At 45.8% G+C, this 19,924-nt stretch overlaps 1 protein-coding gene across 14 annotated transcripts in view; it reads left to right on the forward strand.

The window, feature by feature from the left end:
• The window catches only part of CNTN1 (contactin 1), a 470,483-nt gene that overhangs the window by 337,171 nt on the left and 113,388 nt on the right, over positions 1–19,924 (forward strand). For all 14 annotated transcript variants that reach the window (XM_059726013.1, XM_059726000.1, XM_059726001.1 and 11 more), the window contains one exon: positions 177–352. In XM_059726013.1, the coding sequence (XP_059581996.1) occupies positions 177–352 (176 nt within the window). The remainder of the gene's footprint in view (positions 1–176; positions 353–19,924) is intronic.

The following is a 19,924-nucleotide window of genomic DNA, read 5'->3' on the forward strand; positions in this document are numbered from 1 at the left end:
TTTAGTCATACCATTATTTCCTTTGCTCTAATCAGTTTTCTCCTTTGAAATGTAATCATGTAAACAATGTATAAACAAATTTCCTTCATGTATAATTAAACAGGTATGGAACTGAATTTGCATCTCTGTGCGCACTTGCTTATTGGAATTTTCCATGTTTTCTTTTAATTTCACAGAAGCTACAAAGATTACTTTAGCTCCAATTAATGTTGATGTCACAGTGGGAGAGAATGCCACTATGCAGTGTATTGCATCCCATGACCCCTCATTAGACCTGACATTTATTTGGTCTCTAAATGGCTATGTAATAGATTTTGAGAAAGAGCATGAGCATTATGAAAGAAGTGTTATGGTAAGACCCTTACCTGATTACTAAACTCTGTTTTTCACTATCATAGCGAGGTGTTGTTTTCTGTTCAATCGTATTCCAGTATGTTGTGTCCAGGAAAATGCACCAGAAAAATGATTCACCTATTTAAAGAAGCCTAAAATTATAGACCATGACAAAGGCATATAAATGTTATTTATAATTTTTAGTTATGAGAGATATAAGTAAAAGATTTTTTCTTAAATGTCATCTTTTCCATGAATGATTTACTTCAGTATTTCCACTTTTCATTAAAACTTTTGAAAATTTTCCAGTTGCCAAGTTAGAGCTTGTCAAATTCTCCATTATAGTTCAGACAAGGTTCTTTGGGTAAATCCAATATCTTTTATTAAACAACTCAAATAGTTGGAAAAATTCTTAGCAAGCTGCTAGGCACAAACACCCTTTGTCAGGCTGAGAGAGCCTGACGAAGGGTATTTGTGCCTGAAAGCTTGCTAAGAAATTTTTTTCCAACTAATTTGAGGTGTTCAAATAAAAGATACAGGATTTACCCAAAGAACCTTGTCTGCCCATGTCCTTAGATGAACACAGCTACAACCTACGCCCCTCATTACAGTTCAGTAGTTTGACAAAACTAACTCTGATTTTGTTTTCTGAATTACCCACAAACTTGTCCTGATATGTTTGAATGTATTTGAATAGTTTTAGTGTATGGATTTAAATGTACTGTATTCAGATTCTTCACATTTGGTATTCTGATAGTGTGACTGATCACTTAGATTTCACAAGACTAGATTGCATGATCCCCTTACTTCTATGGGTAAGTAATTATGCATACAGTTAGTGCTGTTGTTTTCAGTGTGAGTATTTGTGTGACTATGTTTTCACCAGTGGGAATAAAAAATTAGCAGTCTAGTCTATAATAATATTTCTGATACCTCACTGCAAGGCTGAAGCATATAACATGAAAGAGTAGTAAATAATGAATGTTGAACTGTGCATATAGGAAATGAATAGGTAGGAGGACACCAAATATAGCACAGATTGTTTTAAGATGGATAGATATGTATTACCTTACCTGCCTGTGTTTGTCCAACCCAACTTCTGGGTTCAAGGATTGTACAAGATGATGGATGGGCTTAAAAAAATCTGTAAATGTTGAGTAAGAAGTTTTTTAAGGGTAATACAAAGCGAATACAAAGTCACTTGTCTTGGCACTAAATGCGTATGTGGGATTAACACTTTCTTCCACCTAATTTTGGACATAAATCCTCTCCCATTCATTGTGCCCCAGGATGTCATTCTTTAATACATGCTCTACTTGCTATAGCTGAGGCAGCTGCTTTGCATGAATTCCCCCTCTTATAGAGCTGCAATTCTTTCATACTTGAAGCAAGCATGCCTTCTTCCACAGTGGTCTCAGTCTTTATCAGTCTGCACAGAAAGGGGTGGATTGGACTGGTAACTGGAGGATCTCTGTCATGGGTGACTGGTGCCACCTTAGTCAGGTGGGGCACATGCCCCACCCCCGGCAACCAGTCAGTGACTGGGGTAGCATCTCCCCATGGCTGATCGCGTTGACCAGGGGGGTCTCCCCTGTGGCCAATCCGTGGCAAAACTTACCAACCAGTGAGTGGCTGTGCTGCTCCCGGAAGTGGCTATGGCACTCCTAGAAGTGGCTGTGCTGCTCCCGGAAGCAGCTGCATCCAGCACTTGCAAGGGGAACACAGGCGCTCCTGCCTACCCCCCCCAATCACCTGAGCAGGGACCACAGCCTGACAGGAGGTGCACCGGTGCTCTCATGGGGTGCATGTGCACCCCCTACGCATCACTACCGATCTCTGTACAGCATCAGGATTGGGCACTTATCTTTGCACCTGATCTTTGTATTTAAATAATTGTTTAGGATGGGGGTTTTTTGTAATAAGGACTAATAGGGTATTGTAAAAAAATGCAGGGATTTTCAAAACTTTGTGACTAGGTTGAAAATGCCTTCCATCAGTTTGGCTTTCACTTTGGCTGGGGACAGACATTCAAGAAGCTTGGGCCTGAATCGATTCAATTTTTGCAGGTTAGTCTAACCTGCCTAGATTGAAACTGTTTGCAATTGCACAGACATTCCCTCTGGACTGAAGAAATGCAGGTGCATGCCTGCAATGGCTCAGGCTAGAAGCTGGTGGTGCTAGAGCAGCCCTCCTTTTTCATAGACTCATAGATTCATAGATGTTAGGGTCGGAAGGGACCTCAATAGATCATCGAGTCCGACCCCCTGCATAAGCAGGAAAGAGTGCTGGGTCTAGATGACCCCAGCTAGATACTCATCTAACCTCCTCTTGAAGACCCCCAGGGTAGGGGAGAGCACCACCTCCCTTGGGAGCCCGTTCCAGACCTTGGCCACTCGAACTGTGAAGAAGTTCTTCCTAATGTCCAATCTAAATCTGTTCTCTGCTAGCTTGTGGCCATTGTTTCTTGTAACCCCCGGGGGCGCCTTGGTGAATAAATACTCACCAATTCCCTTCTGTGCCCCTGTGATGAACTTAAAGGCAGCCACAAGGTCGCCTCTCAACCTTCTCTTACGGAGGCTGAAAAGGTCCAGTTTCTCTAGTCTCTCCTCGTAGGGCTTGGTCTGCAGGCCCTTGACCATACGAGTTGCCCTTCTCTGGACCCTCTCCAGGTTATCCGCATCCTTCTTGAAGTGTGGCGCCCAGAATTGCACGCAGTACTCCAACTGCAGTCTGACCAGCGCCCTATAGAGGGGAAGTATCACCTCCTTCCCCTGAAGTGGGGCCAGGCCCCAGCAGGATGCTCTGATTAGGGAGAGATTAAATCCCCACCCTGACCTGCTTAGTCCCAAGCTTTTACCCACTTGCTGCTCAAGGGGCTGGAGTATTGCCAGCCCCCAGCCCCCAGCTAGCACTCTGAGGCAGAGGTCTATGTGTGCAGTGCATGCATCTGTTGATGATACTGAGGTTTTCAATCTCCCTCTCCCTGCTTCTTCATACTGTCTGCAAACCTGACAGGTGAGGGAGCCAGCACGTAGCTGATAACACAGTGTTTATCAGCCCATCAACAAAACAAAAGCCTCTCTCATTAGTTCAAGCTCTTGTTAAACAACCTTTTCCAAGGGAGGAATAGAGGGACATTGACAGCTGACCTGTTGATTATTTCCAAAAAGCCTTAAGCAGACACTATTTTGTCTGCCTGTCCTAGTGAAATTTGAGACGCGTACATGCACACGCATGCACACATGCACACACACATACACGTGCTGTGAGAGATGGGAGGGAGAATCCCTGCTCGAGTAGTGAGCAGCAAAGGGGGTGAGGGGCAGGGATAAGCCAGTCAAACCCTACTGTGCCTGTAGTCTCTGCTAGAGCTCTGGCCAGGGAGCAGAGAGGCAGGGCCAGCCCAGTCCAGAGCTGTGAAGCATCTGGGATGCTGTGGGACTGCTTTAATTTAAATCAGCAAGGAGTCTGGGACAGACATTGCATAAACCAGTTTGACCGAAATCAGTTATGTCTGATACTACATTCAACCAGGTTTATCTTAAACCAGTTTCCGCCATTTTTAAACTGGTTTATATGCACTGAACTTATGTTCTGTTACAGGCTTAAACCAGTTTCTGATCACTTAAACTGGTTTCTGATCACTTAAACTGGTTTATGTGTAATGTATGTCCCTAGCCCTTATGTTCAAGTGTAGTTAATTATTTATGAAAGGCATATGTAGGTTAAATTCTTGCTATTCCATTTACTTGATATTTTACTTACTGTTGGGCACATCTACAAATGCATATTAATGCACTTGAATCACTCCTTGCTTATCACACCTTTGTTTATTGCTCTTGAGTGCACGTTTTCATGTGCGCTTGGGAATGCAGCATGTTGATCAGGATTAGAGCAGCCTCAGCTGGCAGGGAGCCCAGGGGGTCAGCCTTCCAGCATGGGGCTGCTCCCCGCAGCTCAGTGTGGAGGGAGGGGCTGGCTTGGGTATGAGGGTGATTTAGTGCAGGGCTAGCCCCACACCAAAGTACCCTCAATCCCCAGCCAGCTGGGGCAGCCTCTATGGAGTTGTATACTCTGCAGCAGGATAGTACTTGTAAATACAAGTACTATCCTGCTGTGGAGTAAATTAGTTTACTCCAGCCTAATAGGGGTGCACATGTAGACACACAACATTTACTGTGCAGCTAAGTAGTCTATTGTGCAGTAAATGTCTTATGTAGATATGTCCATTAATTCATGCTCTTTGTACTACCTTTGTGCATAGATGTAAATACGCTGGAGTTTTTCTTCCTTTTTGGCACCTCCTTGTAGTTTTGACTTTTAGCCACCAGGTGGCAGATTTGCTTAAGATTTCCAGTTTCCATGTCTCTAATTACTTGGACTTTAAATGGCATCTAACCAAACTCATTTAATCAAACGTGTTGCATGTTACATGCTGCCATGTAACAGAATAAACACTGTGTATGCATTCTGGTCTACACTTTCCTGTTGATGGAGGAGTGCATATGTCTTTTGAATAATGTGGCTATTAATTTATGGTGATAGTGCAGATCAACATGCTGAAACTTTATAGCATCACTATACTTCAGTTTCTGTAGTAAAGTTAATATTGTTGTCACAAGTGCAGAATGCAATGTTAATGATATTTATGTAAATACCTAAATAAATCTTTTATCTTGAAAAGTAAGCTTTAGTAGTGTCATCAGTCACTGAAGACAATAGTAATTTGATATGACAATTTATGATAGTGCTACATAAAGAGGAAAAATATGTTTAACTTAGTACATGTTCTAGTCAATAGGGTTTTCTACACTTTACTAATAAACTCAATGGCCACATCCAGACAAGCACAGACATGCGGTATGTGGCACCGCAGACATGCAGGTGTTCCCCACACTGGTACCTTGCAGTGCTGAGGTGGGGATTTTGACTGTGGGATGTCCCAGGGTCAAAAAAACCCACGGTAAAAAAAAGTGGGACTGTGCACAAGGCAGCAGCGTACACCACCCAAAACCAGAGCCTGGCCAGCTAGAGCCACACTCCAGCAGCTGGCCAGGCTCCTACCTGCAGCAGCACTGCTGTTGCAACTCCCTAAGGCCCCCAGGACCCCAGGTAAGGCTGCTGGGGCCAGAACAGTTGCTGGCCCCAGCCTCCCCTACTCCATCTGGGGTAACCTGCCACATGCCAGAGCATGTATGGCACGGGCATTCCCTGGAGACAAGTGTCAGAGAGGAAACAAATATCCGCACTTGTCTGGATGTGGCCAATATGTTTAACTTTATGCATGTTTGTTCCTTTGGTTTTTTGACTGAGGAGCAAAGCATTAACATTTTTCCAAGATTCAAGGAAATTTAGTGTTTCAGGCTTTCCCAAGGCCTCAGGTGCTTCAGTGTTTCTTATTTACTAAGTTAATTTTTTCATGTATATTTAAAGTTGAAGAACTGACTGTTTTGATATTTAAAAAAAAATCATGTCTTTTATCCAAGGAATTATTCAAGTTAAGTTTTTATTGACAAAAAAAGATAAAATATCTACCCATAGTGATACAAGGGCTATAATTTCCCTTTGATATGCTTGTGAAATACATTTTCCTGTTAATGGACACATCAGAGTAGAGAATGGTGCCATAATCCTACTTAGTACATTAAGCAAATTGGATGCATACTAAAGCAAGTCTCAGTGTGAACTGTTGGAAGTCTTGTCCACCCACCCTTAATGTATCTTCTGTGGACCAACATCTTTTGAGCATCTTTTACAACTGTTACTCTGTCAATTACCTTTTATTAAACAAAACTTGAAATGTTATTTCTGCATTTTCTTAAATAGTAAGAGGACAGTGGAGCTGAGACTTGATATTTCTTTCTACTCTATTTTTCTTTAATGAAAGCAAAACTAGATTGCAACAGATGTGTTCAAAATCTTGAGAGACCATCTGGCATTCTGGCAGATTAATTTCATTCAGAAGAGGTAACATCTGGATGATGTCTATGGATAAAAATAATGTTAATGGTTTGACTCCTCATCTTTAAGGGGAAACGAAAAGACTGAGAGATATAAGGCAACACAGTGAGATGGAGATTAAAAGAAAGTGGCTTGTTGAAGGCAGATGGGTTTTTGCCCTTCCTGCTTGGACTTATATCTTACTTTAGCACTGTGATTTTCAAAGGAATACAAAGGAATCAGTGGCAAACTCCTCTTAACCTCTATGAAAATCCCTGCTGAAATATTCCATCGCATTTCATTATGTGTGGCTTGTTCTAAAATAAAGTTTTCTTCTCTCCTGCATTAAACCAAGGTTACCTCCTTTTTTTTGTAATATATTAAAGTAAGAAATGTAAAATCTGGAAACAGAAGCTATGGAAAATGATGTACCTAATGTGATATAGATTTCTGGAGAGAGCAGGGGATGCCAATGTTGTGCCTACCAACAGTCACATTTTTGCAAAGCCAGCATATGTGTTTACAGCTACATAGGGTCTTGGAATTGCTGCCCACAGGGGGGCTGTTTTGTTTTGTCTTTTTTTTAAGTAATTCTGGCATCATTCCATAAGGACCAGCTTTGATAGGGCTCATGCCATAAGGCGCTCCCCTCTTTTTGCCTCATTTGTTCCTTCTTGTTTTCTCGGGTGTCCAAATATAGAGTAGAGCTGAAACAGATAGAGGTGACAGGAAAGCAGTCAGTGGATTCGTCTCCTTTATCCTTTCAAAACTACTGCTTCTTCTGATAGGAATGTCTGAGAGGCTTTCCACTTGGAAACTGTTATCTTCTTTTTTTTTAATAATTGGAATAAGAATATGATGCTATTAATGAGGCAGTATGCAGAAGAATTTGAAGATGGCAGCCACAGATTCATAGATTCATAGATGTTAGGGTCGGAAGGGACCTCAATAGATCATCAAGTCCGACCCCCTGCATAAGCAGGAAAGAGTGCTGGGTCTAAATGACCCTGGCTAGATACTCGTCTAACCTCCTCTTGAAGACCCCCAGGGTAGGGGAGAGCACCACCTCCCTTGGGAGCCTGTTCCAGACCTTGGCCACTCGAACTGTGAAAAAGTTCTTCCTAATGTCCAGTCTAAATCTGCTCTCTGCTAGCTTGTGGCCATTGTTTCTTGTAACCCCCGGGGGCGCCTTGGTGAATAAATCCTCACCAATTCCCTTCTGTGCCCCCGTGATGAACTTATAGGCAGCCACAAAGGTCGCCTCTCAACCTTCTCTTGCAGAGGCTGAAAAGGTCCAGTTTCTCTAGTCTCTCCTCGTAGGGCTTGGTCTGCAGGCCCTTGACCATACGAGTTGCCCTTCGCTGTACCCTCTCCAGGTTATCCGCATCCTTCTTGAAGTGTGGCGCCCAGAATTGCACGCAGTACTCCAACTGCGGTCTGACCAACGCCCTATAGAGGGGAAGTATCACCTCCTTGGATCTATTCGTCATGCATCTGCTGATGCACGATAAAGTGCCATTGGCTTTTCTGATGGCTTCGTCACACTGCCGGCTCATGTTCAACTTGGAGTCCACTAGGACTCCAAGATCCCTTTCCACCTCTGTGCCACCCAGCAGGTCATTCCCTAGGCTGTAGGTGTGCTGGACATTTTTCCTCCCTAGGTGCAGCACTTTGCATTTCTCCTTGTTGAACTGCATCCTGTTGTTTTCTGCCCACTTGTCCAGCCTATCCAGGTCTGCCTGCAGCTGTTCCCTGCCCTCCGGCGTGTCTACTTCTCCCCATAGCTTTGTGTCATCTGCAAACTTGGACAGAGTACATTTCACTCCCACGTCCAAGTCGCTGATGAAGACATTAAAGAGTATTGGTCCAAGGACCGAACCCTGCGGGACCCCACTGCCCACACCCTTCCAGGTCGAGACCGACCCATCTACCACGACTCTTTGGGTGCGACCCTCTAGCCAATTCGCCACCCACCGGACTGTGCAGTCATCCACATCACAGCCTCTTAATTTGTTCACCAGTAAGGGGTGGGATACCGTATCGAAGGCCTTCCTGAAGTCCAGGTATACGACATCCACCCCTCCTCCTGTGTCCAGGCGTTTCGTAACCTGGTCATAGAAAGAGACTAGGCGTAACCTGGTCATAGAAAGAGACTAGGGCCTGGTCATAGAAAGAGACTAGGACCTGGTCATAGAAAGAGACTAGATCTACTGATTAAACAAAATAGAGGTATTTTAATATAATTTAATAAAACCTATTGCAGTGGTAGGCAACCCCCAGCATGGGTGCCTGAGTGTGGCACACCAAAGCATTTTGCTTGCCTGAGGGTGGACCGTGGGGAAGGGGCCAGGGCTGTGCTGCCACAACAAGGATTGGGCCCCTCTCAATTCCCCCACCATCTACCCATGGCACACCAACATCTTACAAGTCGAGGTTGCCGGTGTTTTTCTACTCTGCCCAAAAATGTTGTCGACCCTGACCTATCTATTATGACTTTTGTTAAAAGCATGTAAGAAGGTGTTCCTGTTTCTGTGGTGAATTCTCATTGTAATACTTATTATGCAGAGAGTTTCAGAAACTAAAGACAAAACAGTTGCCCCCTTTGCATGTCTGACAAAGTTGGAAATTATGCAGCAGCAGGGAACACTGATCACAGCATTGTTAAACGCACCCATGGTTTTGTCCTGAATCTTTGTGTGGTGCTAATGAGTATGTAAACAACTTGACCATGCCACAGTCAGTGTGCATCAAAGAGCAGCCTTCTTTCATTGCTTTTTGTGGGCCAGCACAGCAAATTTCACTGTAGGATTGTGGCACAATACAGTGAGAACTCAGGCTTAGCTGAAGGTCAGCAAGTAGATGGAGAAGTTCAAAAACACCACACGTCAGCAGTAGATGAACTCCGGGCTGGTTTTGCCAGTGATGCAAAAGCACAACCCACAGTGCAGGAGGGGCTGTCACAGCAACCAAAAAGCTTCTTCGAGGATGGTATCAAGGAACTTGTGAGTCATTGGAATACCTGTATTGTTAAGCAGGGCAACTATGGAGAAAAGTGATGTGATCCTATATATGATCATTTCACGCAAAGTGGTTTCATTTCAAACTTGTCATTAACTTCTGAAATGCATGTGTGTGTGAGATTTTAGGTCCTCCTTCCAGGCACCATGTTTGGTCCTTGTGGTAAATATAGTCTGCTTCCAAGGTCTCAATTCCAACTGGATTAAGGGGCATAAGTTTCCTTTTATCTCTTTTGTTTAACAAGTAAAGTTGGCAAATCATTGCATTGGTCCTCTTATAAGATCAGATAGTTAAATTATCAGCAGTTGCAATTTACTTCTCCTATTATCAGCCTCTGTGCAATGTAACTTGTGCAAGGTGCTGTACAAAATTTTAATTCTGAATTTTTCTCAAACTGAGTTTGCATACCTAAGTGTAGACCTAGTTTTGCAGGCTTAAAAGTGAGTCTGTTGCTAAGGAATGCGCCTTCCCATTAGAGAGTATCTAGCCATGGGATTTTTTTCAAACATGTTTATGTAACCATTTTTCTTATCAAAAAACAGTTTTCTTGTGTAAATGTTAACCAGCTGACCCAAGTCTTCTCAAAAATCTGAAAGCAGAGGAAGGCACTGAACTTAATACCACATAATAGAATATTCATTGGATCTGGGATGCTGTCTCTTCCCTCTGTAATTTTCCTCTGCTCAATAGCGTGCCTAAGCACTAAATTCATCCTTAAAGACAAAGAATAAGTAGTAGACCAGGGAGAAAGTACAAGGAAAGTGAATCCCTTTATTACAGAGGTCTTTGTAAACCACACAGTGTAACTTGGATGGTAGAATTGTTATTAAATGCGAGTTGTCCAGAATCTGCTTATTTTTCTGACTTAGTTTATGGACATAGCAGACAAAATTGCTTTGTATAAGCGATATGTTTCTCATGTAGCATTTCATTAAATAGATACTGAGTGTTATTTTATAATTCTGTACTTTTTCATGCCATGACTTGCAGCAAATATTTTAATTATTTTTTAATTAAACATCTTCTCTATAGACCTATTCATGGAAAACAACAGGATAAGTTAGCTTGCACTCCTGAAGTATGTCCACAGTTCTCGTAAAAGGAAAATCAGTAATAGGTTTGAAAAAAGAATTGAAGGAAGGGAGAGAAGAATAGAATTAGTACACAAGTTAAATTATAAACCAGGAAGGAAGAAGTGGGGAATCATGGATTGGCATGAGAGTGGGAGCAAGAAACCTAGCAAGGACAAAGCACCATTCTTGTTCTTCATCATCAACTAGGTTTACTGGGAGATAGAGACAAAAGCCCAGAAGTAAACAGCCAGAGGACCTGGGTAAAAATTTAGTAAGAGGAAGCAATATTAGAAGCCTTAGGAATGTTCCCAGGGAGAAGATAATACAATCAGATACCTGAAACTTTTATATATTAATACAAGAAGCATGGGAATAAACAGGAAGAATTGGAGGTCCTAATACAATCACAAAATTTTGATGTAATTGGCATTACAGAAGCAAGGTGAGATGTTCACATGACCAGAGAACATCCATAGATGGTGCAACAGGTTGGGTGACTGAAGACCATTGTGATGCCCCCTAATGGCAGTGTCATCCCTGCCAGGCTTCCTCCCTCCTCTGTCTCTCAAGATTCCAGCTTCCTTTTTCACCTGCCACTTCTTAATGACCACATGAGTGGCCAAGAGAAACCTCCCTCAGGTCATCATTGCAGCATGTGTGCTGCACAATGTCTGTGAGGCTCGGGGCAGACAAGGCACACCAGGCAGAGGTGGCCTGGTGGTAAGAGCAGGACTGGGAGTGGCAGCTCCAGCAGCAGCTTCCCCCACCACAGCCCCAGGCGAGGCACACAACCACCAGTGGGGGCCAGGGCACTAGGTACAGGAAGACCTGGCAGACCACCTCCTGGAGCATCCCCCTATCCCAGCTTGCCTGTCCCACCACCCACAAACCCCCTAACCCCTGCCCACACCCAGCAGCACTCCAGGACATGCACATGAAAACCTTTATTCCCCTCACATTCCCCATCCCTTCCTCCCTCCCTCCCCAACACACAGAGCCCCTCCCCATCCAGCAGCAATAAAATCCCTTTTTCCAAACTGAAAACTATGTACAAGAGTGTGAGTCTCTGTCCAAGTCCTAGAGTGGGGGACTGTGAGGTGGGGGCACCCATAGTGCACAGCCTGGTGGCAGACAGCCAGCACCCTGACCACAGACAGTTCCCCTGCAGGTCTGAGGGCCACAGTGAATGTTAGGGGCTCCTGCATGTGGGAGGTGCCAAAGGACCTCCTCCAAGGACCAGGCGGGGGCCTGCTGCAAGGTGGCAGGCAGGACCCAGGGCTCCTGTGGGGCTGGGAGTCTGACATGCGGGGGGCCTGGACATGGCCTCCACTGGCTGGTCCTGGGTGGCCAGTTTTTGCTGGAGCAGCTCCACATGGCACTGCTCCAGGGCCTCCAGCCAGGCCCAGTGCTCCCACTGCACTTGGTCCTGTGCCTTCTCCTGGGCAGTGTCTTGGGTGACATCTTCCTCCTGACAAGCCAACTTCTATGCCTCCCATGCCTACTTCTGCACCACCCAGTTCACCACTGCCACCAGCCTGGAGGCAGAGCAGGAGAGTCCAGTCTTTGGTACACTGCTGGTACAGCTGGCACACGTGGGCAGCTGCAGAGGTGGATGGCAGCGACCCTTATGCAGCACTCCTGCAGGGCCCTGCAGCCTCTTTCCCGCATCCAGATGTTGGCCCTGCAGAGACAAAAGACAGAAGCCATTTGTGCAAATTTGAAATGTTGCAGAGATAAGATGCTCTGCACCAGGGGCTCTGCATTGCCCAGCCCCAGATTGGAGATCAGCTGTATGTGGGAGCCCAGGCACTTGGGATGGGCATAGGCACATGGGTGGAGCTGGTGCTCGAAAGGGGCGACGTGCTGGACATGCTCCCCATGCTGGCTCTCTAGGCCCCCACGCTACTGTCCCTGTGATGCCAGCCCTGGAGGGCTGCCAGCAGCACCCAGGACAGGGACATGGGTAGGGATTGCATGCCATATGGCAGAGGCACTTTACCACAGTGCCTGCCTGCAAAGAGACACATCTAGGAGTGAGGAGCAGCAGGGAGCAGGTGCTGTCCTTGTTGCCATAGAAAGCAGGGCCAGCAGCTGTGGGGGGAATCTCAGGGATGGGCAAGGGACAAAGCAGGCTGCAGCGCTTTGGAACACCCACCTCTTGTCAAGGAGCAGCTCTGGATAGGGGACAGGACAGGCAGAGGCTGCCTCGGTCCTATTCAGGGGGTACATGGGGCCTGGTAGGCTCCTACAGACAGCACTGGCTCCCTGTGCTACGTGCCCCAAGGCACAAAATGGCTGGAGGCTGTTCTAGCTTAAATTCACCATTTTTAAGGCGTGCATTAAGGGCCCACCCGTGTAGCGCATCCCTTAATGCATCTTAAATTTGGCTAATGTGCATCAAATGTGCACATGTATATATGCCCAGTGGGTCTTGAAGGAAACTTTGTCACAGACAGGCTTTTAGAAATCAATTAAGCCTTACCATTCTCCTGGACCATTATGCTAATGCAATATCTACTTTACCTACAAACCAGTTCCCAAAAGCAAACCTCTAACTATAATTTTCTAGCCATCAGGGATAACAAACCTCTTTTACCTCCCTTGGCTTACACCCAAGGGAAATCTATCCCATGCTCCCTCCCCTCCCGCATCCACACTTCACAATGTCTCTCTGCAAATCTGCCTTCCTTCTGTAAAATATTAAAGGCTGGTTACAAGTAAACTCTTGTCACAAGCACTTCACTGACTTTTCTCTTTGAGTACCTCTCCACACGAGTTGGTTTTTAGAGCCATTTGTTTCTTCTCAGTCCGACTCAAATTTTGAGCAAAGAACATAATAGTAAGGAATTAGCATGAGGGGAAAAGAGTGAAGTCTGTGATGAAAAATCAATAGAAATATGGTACATTGTAAGGCAGTTAGTTGTGACAGGAACAGCATTGGAAAAAACTGTTATTAACTTATAATAGTATTTCCAAGACAATAAAATTTTGCCTATTCAGTGAAACCTGGAAATGGTGAAAGCTGGAAATGGCAAAAGCTGCACCAGAAAGAATGACCTGAAAAATGAGTTCAGTAGAGCTTTGTAATTTGTGTGTCAGTGAGATGTTATTGACTACCAGGGATCCAGGTTTTCCATTCACCATGGAAAAATGTGTTAAAACCCAGATTTTTTTTTTTCATTTTAAAGAGAAAAACCCAGATTTTCTCCTTTAAAGGACAAAAGCATGGGAAATGGTGGGCAGAATTCCAGCATGCAAAAGCCTGGGGGGAGCAGGAGGAGGGTGATTAGCAGGGGGCACCAGGCAGCATGGAGAGCAACTCTCCACAGGTAAGTCTGATGGAGGCAGTGGCAGGGGGATCGAGGCCCCCATAGTGAGGGAGGGAGGGAGTTGGGCAGGGCTAGGCCTGGGCCTGGGTCTGCTGCCTAGCCCAGGCAGTACGTGGTGCTTGGAGCCCGGGTCCAGAATGAGTGGCCAGGGTGGGGAGTGGGACAGAGCCTTGGCCAGCTCATCCAAGGGGCAGGGAGGGACATAACTCCCTGCCACTGTACTTACTCCCGGGGGGACAAGGGGGCACAGTTTTGTGGGGAGGAGGCAGGGGTGGACTAGCGGGGGTGGACTAGCCACTGCAGACTTGGGTTCTCCTTCCTTCTGCCCTCTCCACCCTGCAGGGCCTCTGTAGCCCAGTGGGCAGAACCCAGCAGAGAAGAGCAGGACCAGGTGAGGAAGTTTATTGCCACTCCTGGGAACTCCATGCTGCCATGGTGAGGTGCCTGCTGACCACTCAGAAGCAGTGAGGATGGCAGCGCAGAGCTCTGCCCCTTGCTGCTGCCAGGCAGGCAAGGGTTACCTCTCTATGGTGGCGTGGAGCTCCCAGCAGTGGCAACGAGCTTACCCACCAAGCCCCACTCTGCCATGTCATGTTGGGTCCTGCCTACTGGGCTGTGGAGGCCGCAGGGGGAGGGCAGCAGGGCAAGGAGCCTTAGCCTGCAGCAGGCAGCCCACACCTTTTCCTGCAATGGGCTCCACTCTGGCTGTGCTGCCCATGGGGGAGAGGGAGAGAGAGCTGGGCTCCACACTGCTGCCTACCATGGCCAGCAGCCAGGTCTTGGATGCTGCTGCAGAGTGGCAGGGGGATGCAGACCCGGGTCCCTGGAACCATAGCCCTTGCAGCTGTGGGCCTCCTCTGGCAGGGCTGGGGTGGTGCGGGGAGCTGTGGGCATGAAGTGAAGGGGACCAGCAGGGGTGGAGGCCTGTGGTTTGGGAGTGAGGGGCAATGGTACAGACAGGGTTGCTCAGTGCCACAAAGTGTGTGTGGGGTGGGGTGGGGAACAGCTGCATCTGGACCTGCGTCCTGGTGAGCAAAGGGGGCAAGGGGAGCTCTTATTTTCCATAATAAAAAAACCCAAAATCAAATTCCAAAATTTATAGGTATTTAAAATTTATTTTATTATAATGATTGAGGCACCGGTAGGCTTCCAAATGGCTTTAAAATTGTAAATATATCAATAAAATATTGTGTTCAGGTAATACCTATATATATAGAGAGAGAGAGAGAGAGTGGTGTTTAATTTTAGTCACAGGAAAACACGGATTTTGGGGGTTTTATTCAGAGAATTTGGGGGGATTATAATTAGAGAATTTGCAGTTTTTAAATAGAGAAAACCAGGATCCCTGCAGTGATCAATAAAATCCAAATCCTACTTGGTAAGCAAGAGCTCATAAAGAGACATGTCCTGAGCTCCATTCTTAGATATCTTAATCATGGTTTACTTGACTACATCCACCTGACTACTAGGTGCACAAGCCTTGGGTAAAAGTGTATTCTGTGACTGTGCCTCATTTTTATGTTGCAAATGAAACTATAGGAGGCATTAGCCCATTGATTCTGAAGCATGATATCCCAAATGTCTTCGGGCACCAGAAACGGTACAATGTATAAAAGAGAAGAATAATATATTTGTTGGAATATTTCCTAGTTCACATAGCTATGATGTTAATTCTTTCCTTGGTATTTCTCATATAAATATAGGCCATTGGAACATACACTTCAGTGGGAAAAGACCTTGTCATCATCACCTGCTGACTTATTTACCCACAGTTTTCATACCAGATATGTCTCATAAAGCTAATTGAATTCTGCTTACCATTACAGCTTAGTAAGTTCTGTGACTAATAAGACACAGACAAGAGGACTGAATCGGTGTAACTCTAAGCAGAATTTGTCTCATTCTCTTCTGAGAATAAGGAATGAGGAAATTGACTGTAATCACGTTTTAAAATAACCAGTAGCAACAGCTGTTGAAGTGTTTGTGCTATTTACATCTATCATGAAGCAGATAGCTATCTTTTGCCTTTTATGGTCAACATTATCTGAAACAAGAATTAATAAATATTAAATTCATTTGGATTTAATATATTAATCCATAATGAAAGGATTTACAGGTTTTAAAGAGCATTATTTAGGCCAGTATTGGGAAAAGCAAAGAAAATTAGCTATCTCTGGCAAACATGGCTCATCTTTTTTCTAAATTACCTGTTGACCATTGCACATTTAGAATTTCTTGTGCAGGTTTCAGCACCTGTGAAACCATGTGTCTAACTTTGGGGATTTAATTAAAAAATATTGGCCACTGTCTTTAGATTTTTCTGGTTCAACCAAGTTAGCTTTGTAAGTGTCAAGTGGCATGTTGTCTGCATCATGGAAATGAGATCCATCATTGTGACCTGGTGGTGGATCCTACTTTCAGACAAATGCGTGAAGGTGCTGATGAAGGATTTGCAATCATGGCTGGGCACATTTGGACAACACTCTATACATTAACAATGTGGTAAAGGTTGCTATCTGTCATGAAAGCATCAATCTTAGGTATTTTTGGCATGACTTCATATTTTTAAAGCATAAATCAGGGGTTTACATGATGAGAAACTTTTGCTTCAGACTTGGCAAATAGTTGAGTGGTGAACCACAGATACACTTTGGAACATCTCTGAAGACTGCTATCACAATTTCCAGTGTGTGGTTCAACTCTCTGTATATTGAGTGAGGCAGTTATAAACTGAGCCAGGCTGAGGTTTTAAGTGAAAACTTGCAGAGCATTCATATCTAATTTGTGGACAGAATCTGCTGATGCCTATGTTTTTTATTTGCTTTGTAAGCTCTTCTCCTACCATGGAGAACCTAGACTCCCACAGAGGCATGGAAAACTTTATCACTAACTGCAGAAAATCTCAATTTAGGAGATATTCATATGCATGTGTGTATAATCTCTGTATTTTGATTTTCAACTTACATCATATTATCACATTTTTCCTTCCACTATGCCATCAATTAGATTTTCAGAAACAAGTTTTTTGCTACCAAATGTACAGGAAATTTACAGAAGTTGTCTCTGGTATTTATTATAGCAGGACTGTAGGCATTTCATTACATATACCAATAACCTTTACATATAAAGTTAACTATATTATTATAGGGTTATTAAAATTTTGAAAATTGATTATATTGAAAGAGCAATATGATTAAATTATGATAATTATACACAGGTTTTTTTCTCCACAAGAAGCTACACAGTTTTTTCCAAACAATACAAGATTGGAATAGTATTGCTTTCATTTATTTGTATATCAAATTGCAGGAAATGATTAGATATTCACCGTCTACACGATTCCTCCCACGATATGTTGGAAGTTAATAAACTTCAGGTTTACACAGTGTACTTAATATTGTATTCTTATTTAGGGAGCTGGAAACTCCACAGTAGTTTAAATTCTTTGAATTGTTACCATAAAGAGGATTAGAGGCAGGATTGCCCTTGCTATAAAGAGGATAAGAGACAGGATACTCTTGGAGACACTGTGGGTCAAACTACAGGGGGGACGTGGTGAAAGGGACCTTACGGTCGGTGTCTACTACAGACCACCCAACCAAGGGGAAGAGCTGGACTGGGACTTCTCCAGTCAGCTTATGGAGGCGGTTAGGTCAAGGGATGTCATTGTCATGGATGACCTAAACTACCCAGACATTTGCTGGGAAGAGCAGACAGCCAGGTCTGACCACTTGCGTAGGTTCCTGGGTGTATTGCAGGTTCCTGGCTATACTACAGGACCTTCACCTTATCCAGGAGGTGCACAGCCCCACTAGGGGTAACACCTTGCTGGATCTGGTCCTGGCCACTGGAGATGACCTGGTGAGGGGACTGCAGGTCCTTGATTGCCTGGACAATAGTGATCATCACCTTCTGGAATTCACTATCCAACACAGGGTGTCAAGGGCTTATAGCAAGACTAAAGCCCTTGACTTCAGAAGGGCCAGGTAGCAGGGCACTGTGTGTGCCTGCCACGTTAAGGGCCTGGAGCTGGCAGCAGCCAGCAGGTGCCTGATGTGGGCAGCCATTTTAGGTCTAGGGCTGCCCATATAAACAGGGCAGTTCTCATGCTTGGGGCCAGGCAACAACACCACCTGGCTGGAGAGCTCCTGTTATCATCGGGAGGTAAGGGAGGAGCTGTAGGGGACGGTAAGGAGGCTCCTGGTCCTGGGTATGACCTAAAACTGCACCCTGCCAGGAGTGGGTGGCCTGGTGGGGCTCCCAGTGGTGTGGGAGACCCCAGGAAATGCCAAGCCAGTTACCACCCTGGTGAAAGGTGGGTTGGGGTGCCTTAACCCTAGCCCCCATGACCGGGTGGCTGAGCCCCTTGTTTTGGAGGACCTAGAGAGTGGACCCTCGGAGAGAGAAAAGGGCCATAGACTCAGGCCTGTCTGAGTTTTCCCTGACTGGCCCATGCTGGGGCCAGGACTGGAAGGGTCAAAGGGCCAGGGGCCCACCGCAAGGGACACCCAAGAGCTGAGGGCCTGGAGGTGGGCCAGGGCTAGATGAGCCGAAGGTCTCGGTGGGGGAACCACACCTGAAGGGGAACCAGTTCAGGGAGCTATGCTGCCTGGTATGATGGCAGAGGAGGCTGCCTGAGGGGAGGAATCCAGGAGGATTCTGGGGCCTAGTGTGGGGGCCGGTGATTAAAGGAACATCATGATGCCATCTGCGAGGCTTGGGCTGCAGTGTAGGGGAGGAATGGAGCTGCAAATAGCGCTCCCTGGCATCGGGGCAGAAAATGGGCAGCCTCCCACTTATTAACAGCTCTATTAATCAATTAACATCAAGGCGTGGTAGGTGAGAACATGGGTCGTTGGCACAAGAACAGGTGGACAGGCTGCAGGGAACGTGGCCCCGAGGAGGCCCCCTGTTATAGGCCAACTTCAATGAGCTTCAGAGGTTAGTGGGGGAGGCACTGAGGGCCCGGAAGGTAGAGGAGATGGGAGTCCATGAGGGATGGTTGTACCTTCAGGGGGCGTTCCTCCAGGCCCAAAGGGTTTCATAGATTTCATAGACATTAGGGCTGGAAGGGACCTCAGAAGATCATCGAGTCCAGCCCCCCGCCCAAAGGGCAGGAAGTCAGCTGGGGTCATAGGATCCCAGCAAGATAAGCATCCAGTTTCATCTTAAAGGTGTTCAATGAAGGCGCTTGAACCACCTCCGGTGGCAGGCTGTTCCAGACCTTGGGGGCTCGGACAGTAAAGAAATTCTTCCTTATGTCCAGCCTGAAACGATCTTGTAGTAGTTTGTGACCATTTGACCTTGTCATCCCTTGGGGCGCTCTGGTGAACAAACGTTCCCCCAGATACTGGTGGTCACCCCTCATAAACTTATAGGTGGCCATCAGATCACCCCTGAGCCTGCGCTTTTCCAGGCTAAAGAGCCCCAGAGCTCTCAGCCTGTCATCGTAGGGTCTGCTTCCCTGACCTCTGATCATGCGCGTGGCTCTTCTCTGGACTCTCTCAAGCTTCTCCACATCCTTTTTGAATTGTGGAGCCCAAAACTGGACGCAGTACTCCAGCAGGGTAACAGTCCCTGAGCGAAGCAAGGGGGGTAAGAGTGCTCAGAAACCCCATGGTTCATCAAGGGCATTCAGGAATGCCTGAGAACTAAAAGGGTGGTGTACAACCAGTGGAAAGAAGGGGCTATCACCAAGGAGTACTCCTCCTCGGCCTGTGAGTGTAGGAGGGCTACTAGGAAGGCCAAGGCAGAAATGGAACTCAGGCTAGCGTCCAGGATTAAGGACAACAGCAAGTCCTTTTTCAAGTACATTGGGAGCAAGAAGAGGGCACCAGGCAATGTAGGGCCCCTGCAAGACTCAAATGGTAACTTTGTGGCTATGCCAGATGAGAAAGCCAGTATTTTTAATAGTTTCTTTGCCTCTGTTTTCTTGAACAGGGACAAGGACATCCCTCCTGCCAAAGGTAGGGACAGTCTCGGGGATAGCTCTGTGAGGCCTTAGGGTCAGCACAGATGTAATTAGGGATCTTCTGGAAGGGCTGGACATTTTAAAATGCAGGTCCAGATGCCCTCCACCCAAGGGTGTTGAGGGAGCTGGCAGGGGTCATCTCAGAGCCCTTGGCCTGGCTGTATGAGCATTCGTGGTCATCTGGCCAGGTGCTGGGGGATTGGAAACTGGCTAATGTAGTCCCCATTTTTAAGAAAGGGAGGAAGGAGGACCCAAGTAAC

Source organism: Alligator mississippiensis, chromosome 4, assembly GCF_030867095.1.
Source record: "Alligator mississippiensis isolate rAllMis1 chromosome 4, rAllMis1, whole genome shotgun sequence".
Classification (NCBI taxonomy): domain Eukaryota; kingdom Metazoa; phylum Chordata; order Crocodylia; family Alligatoridae; genus Alligator; species Alligator mississippiensis.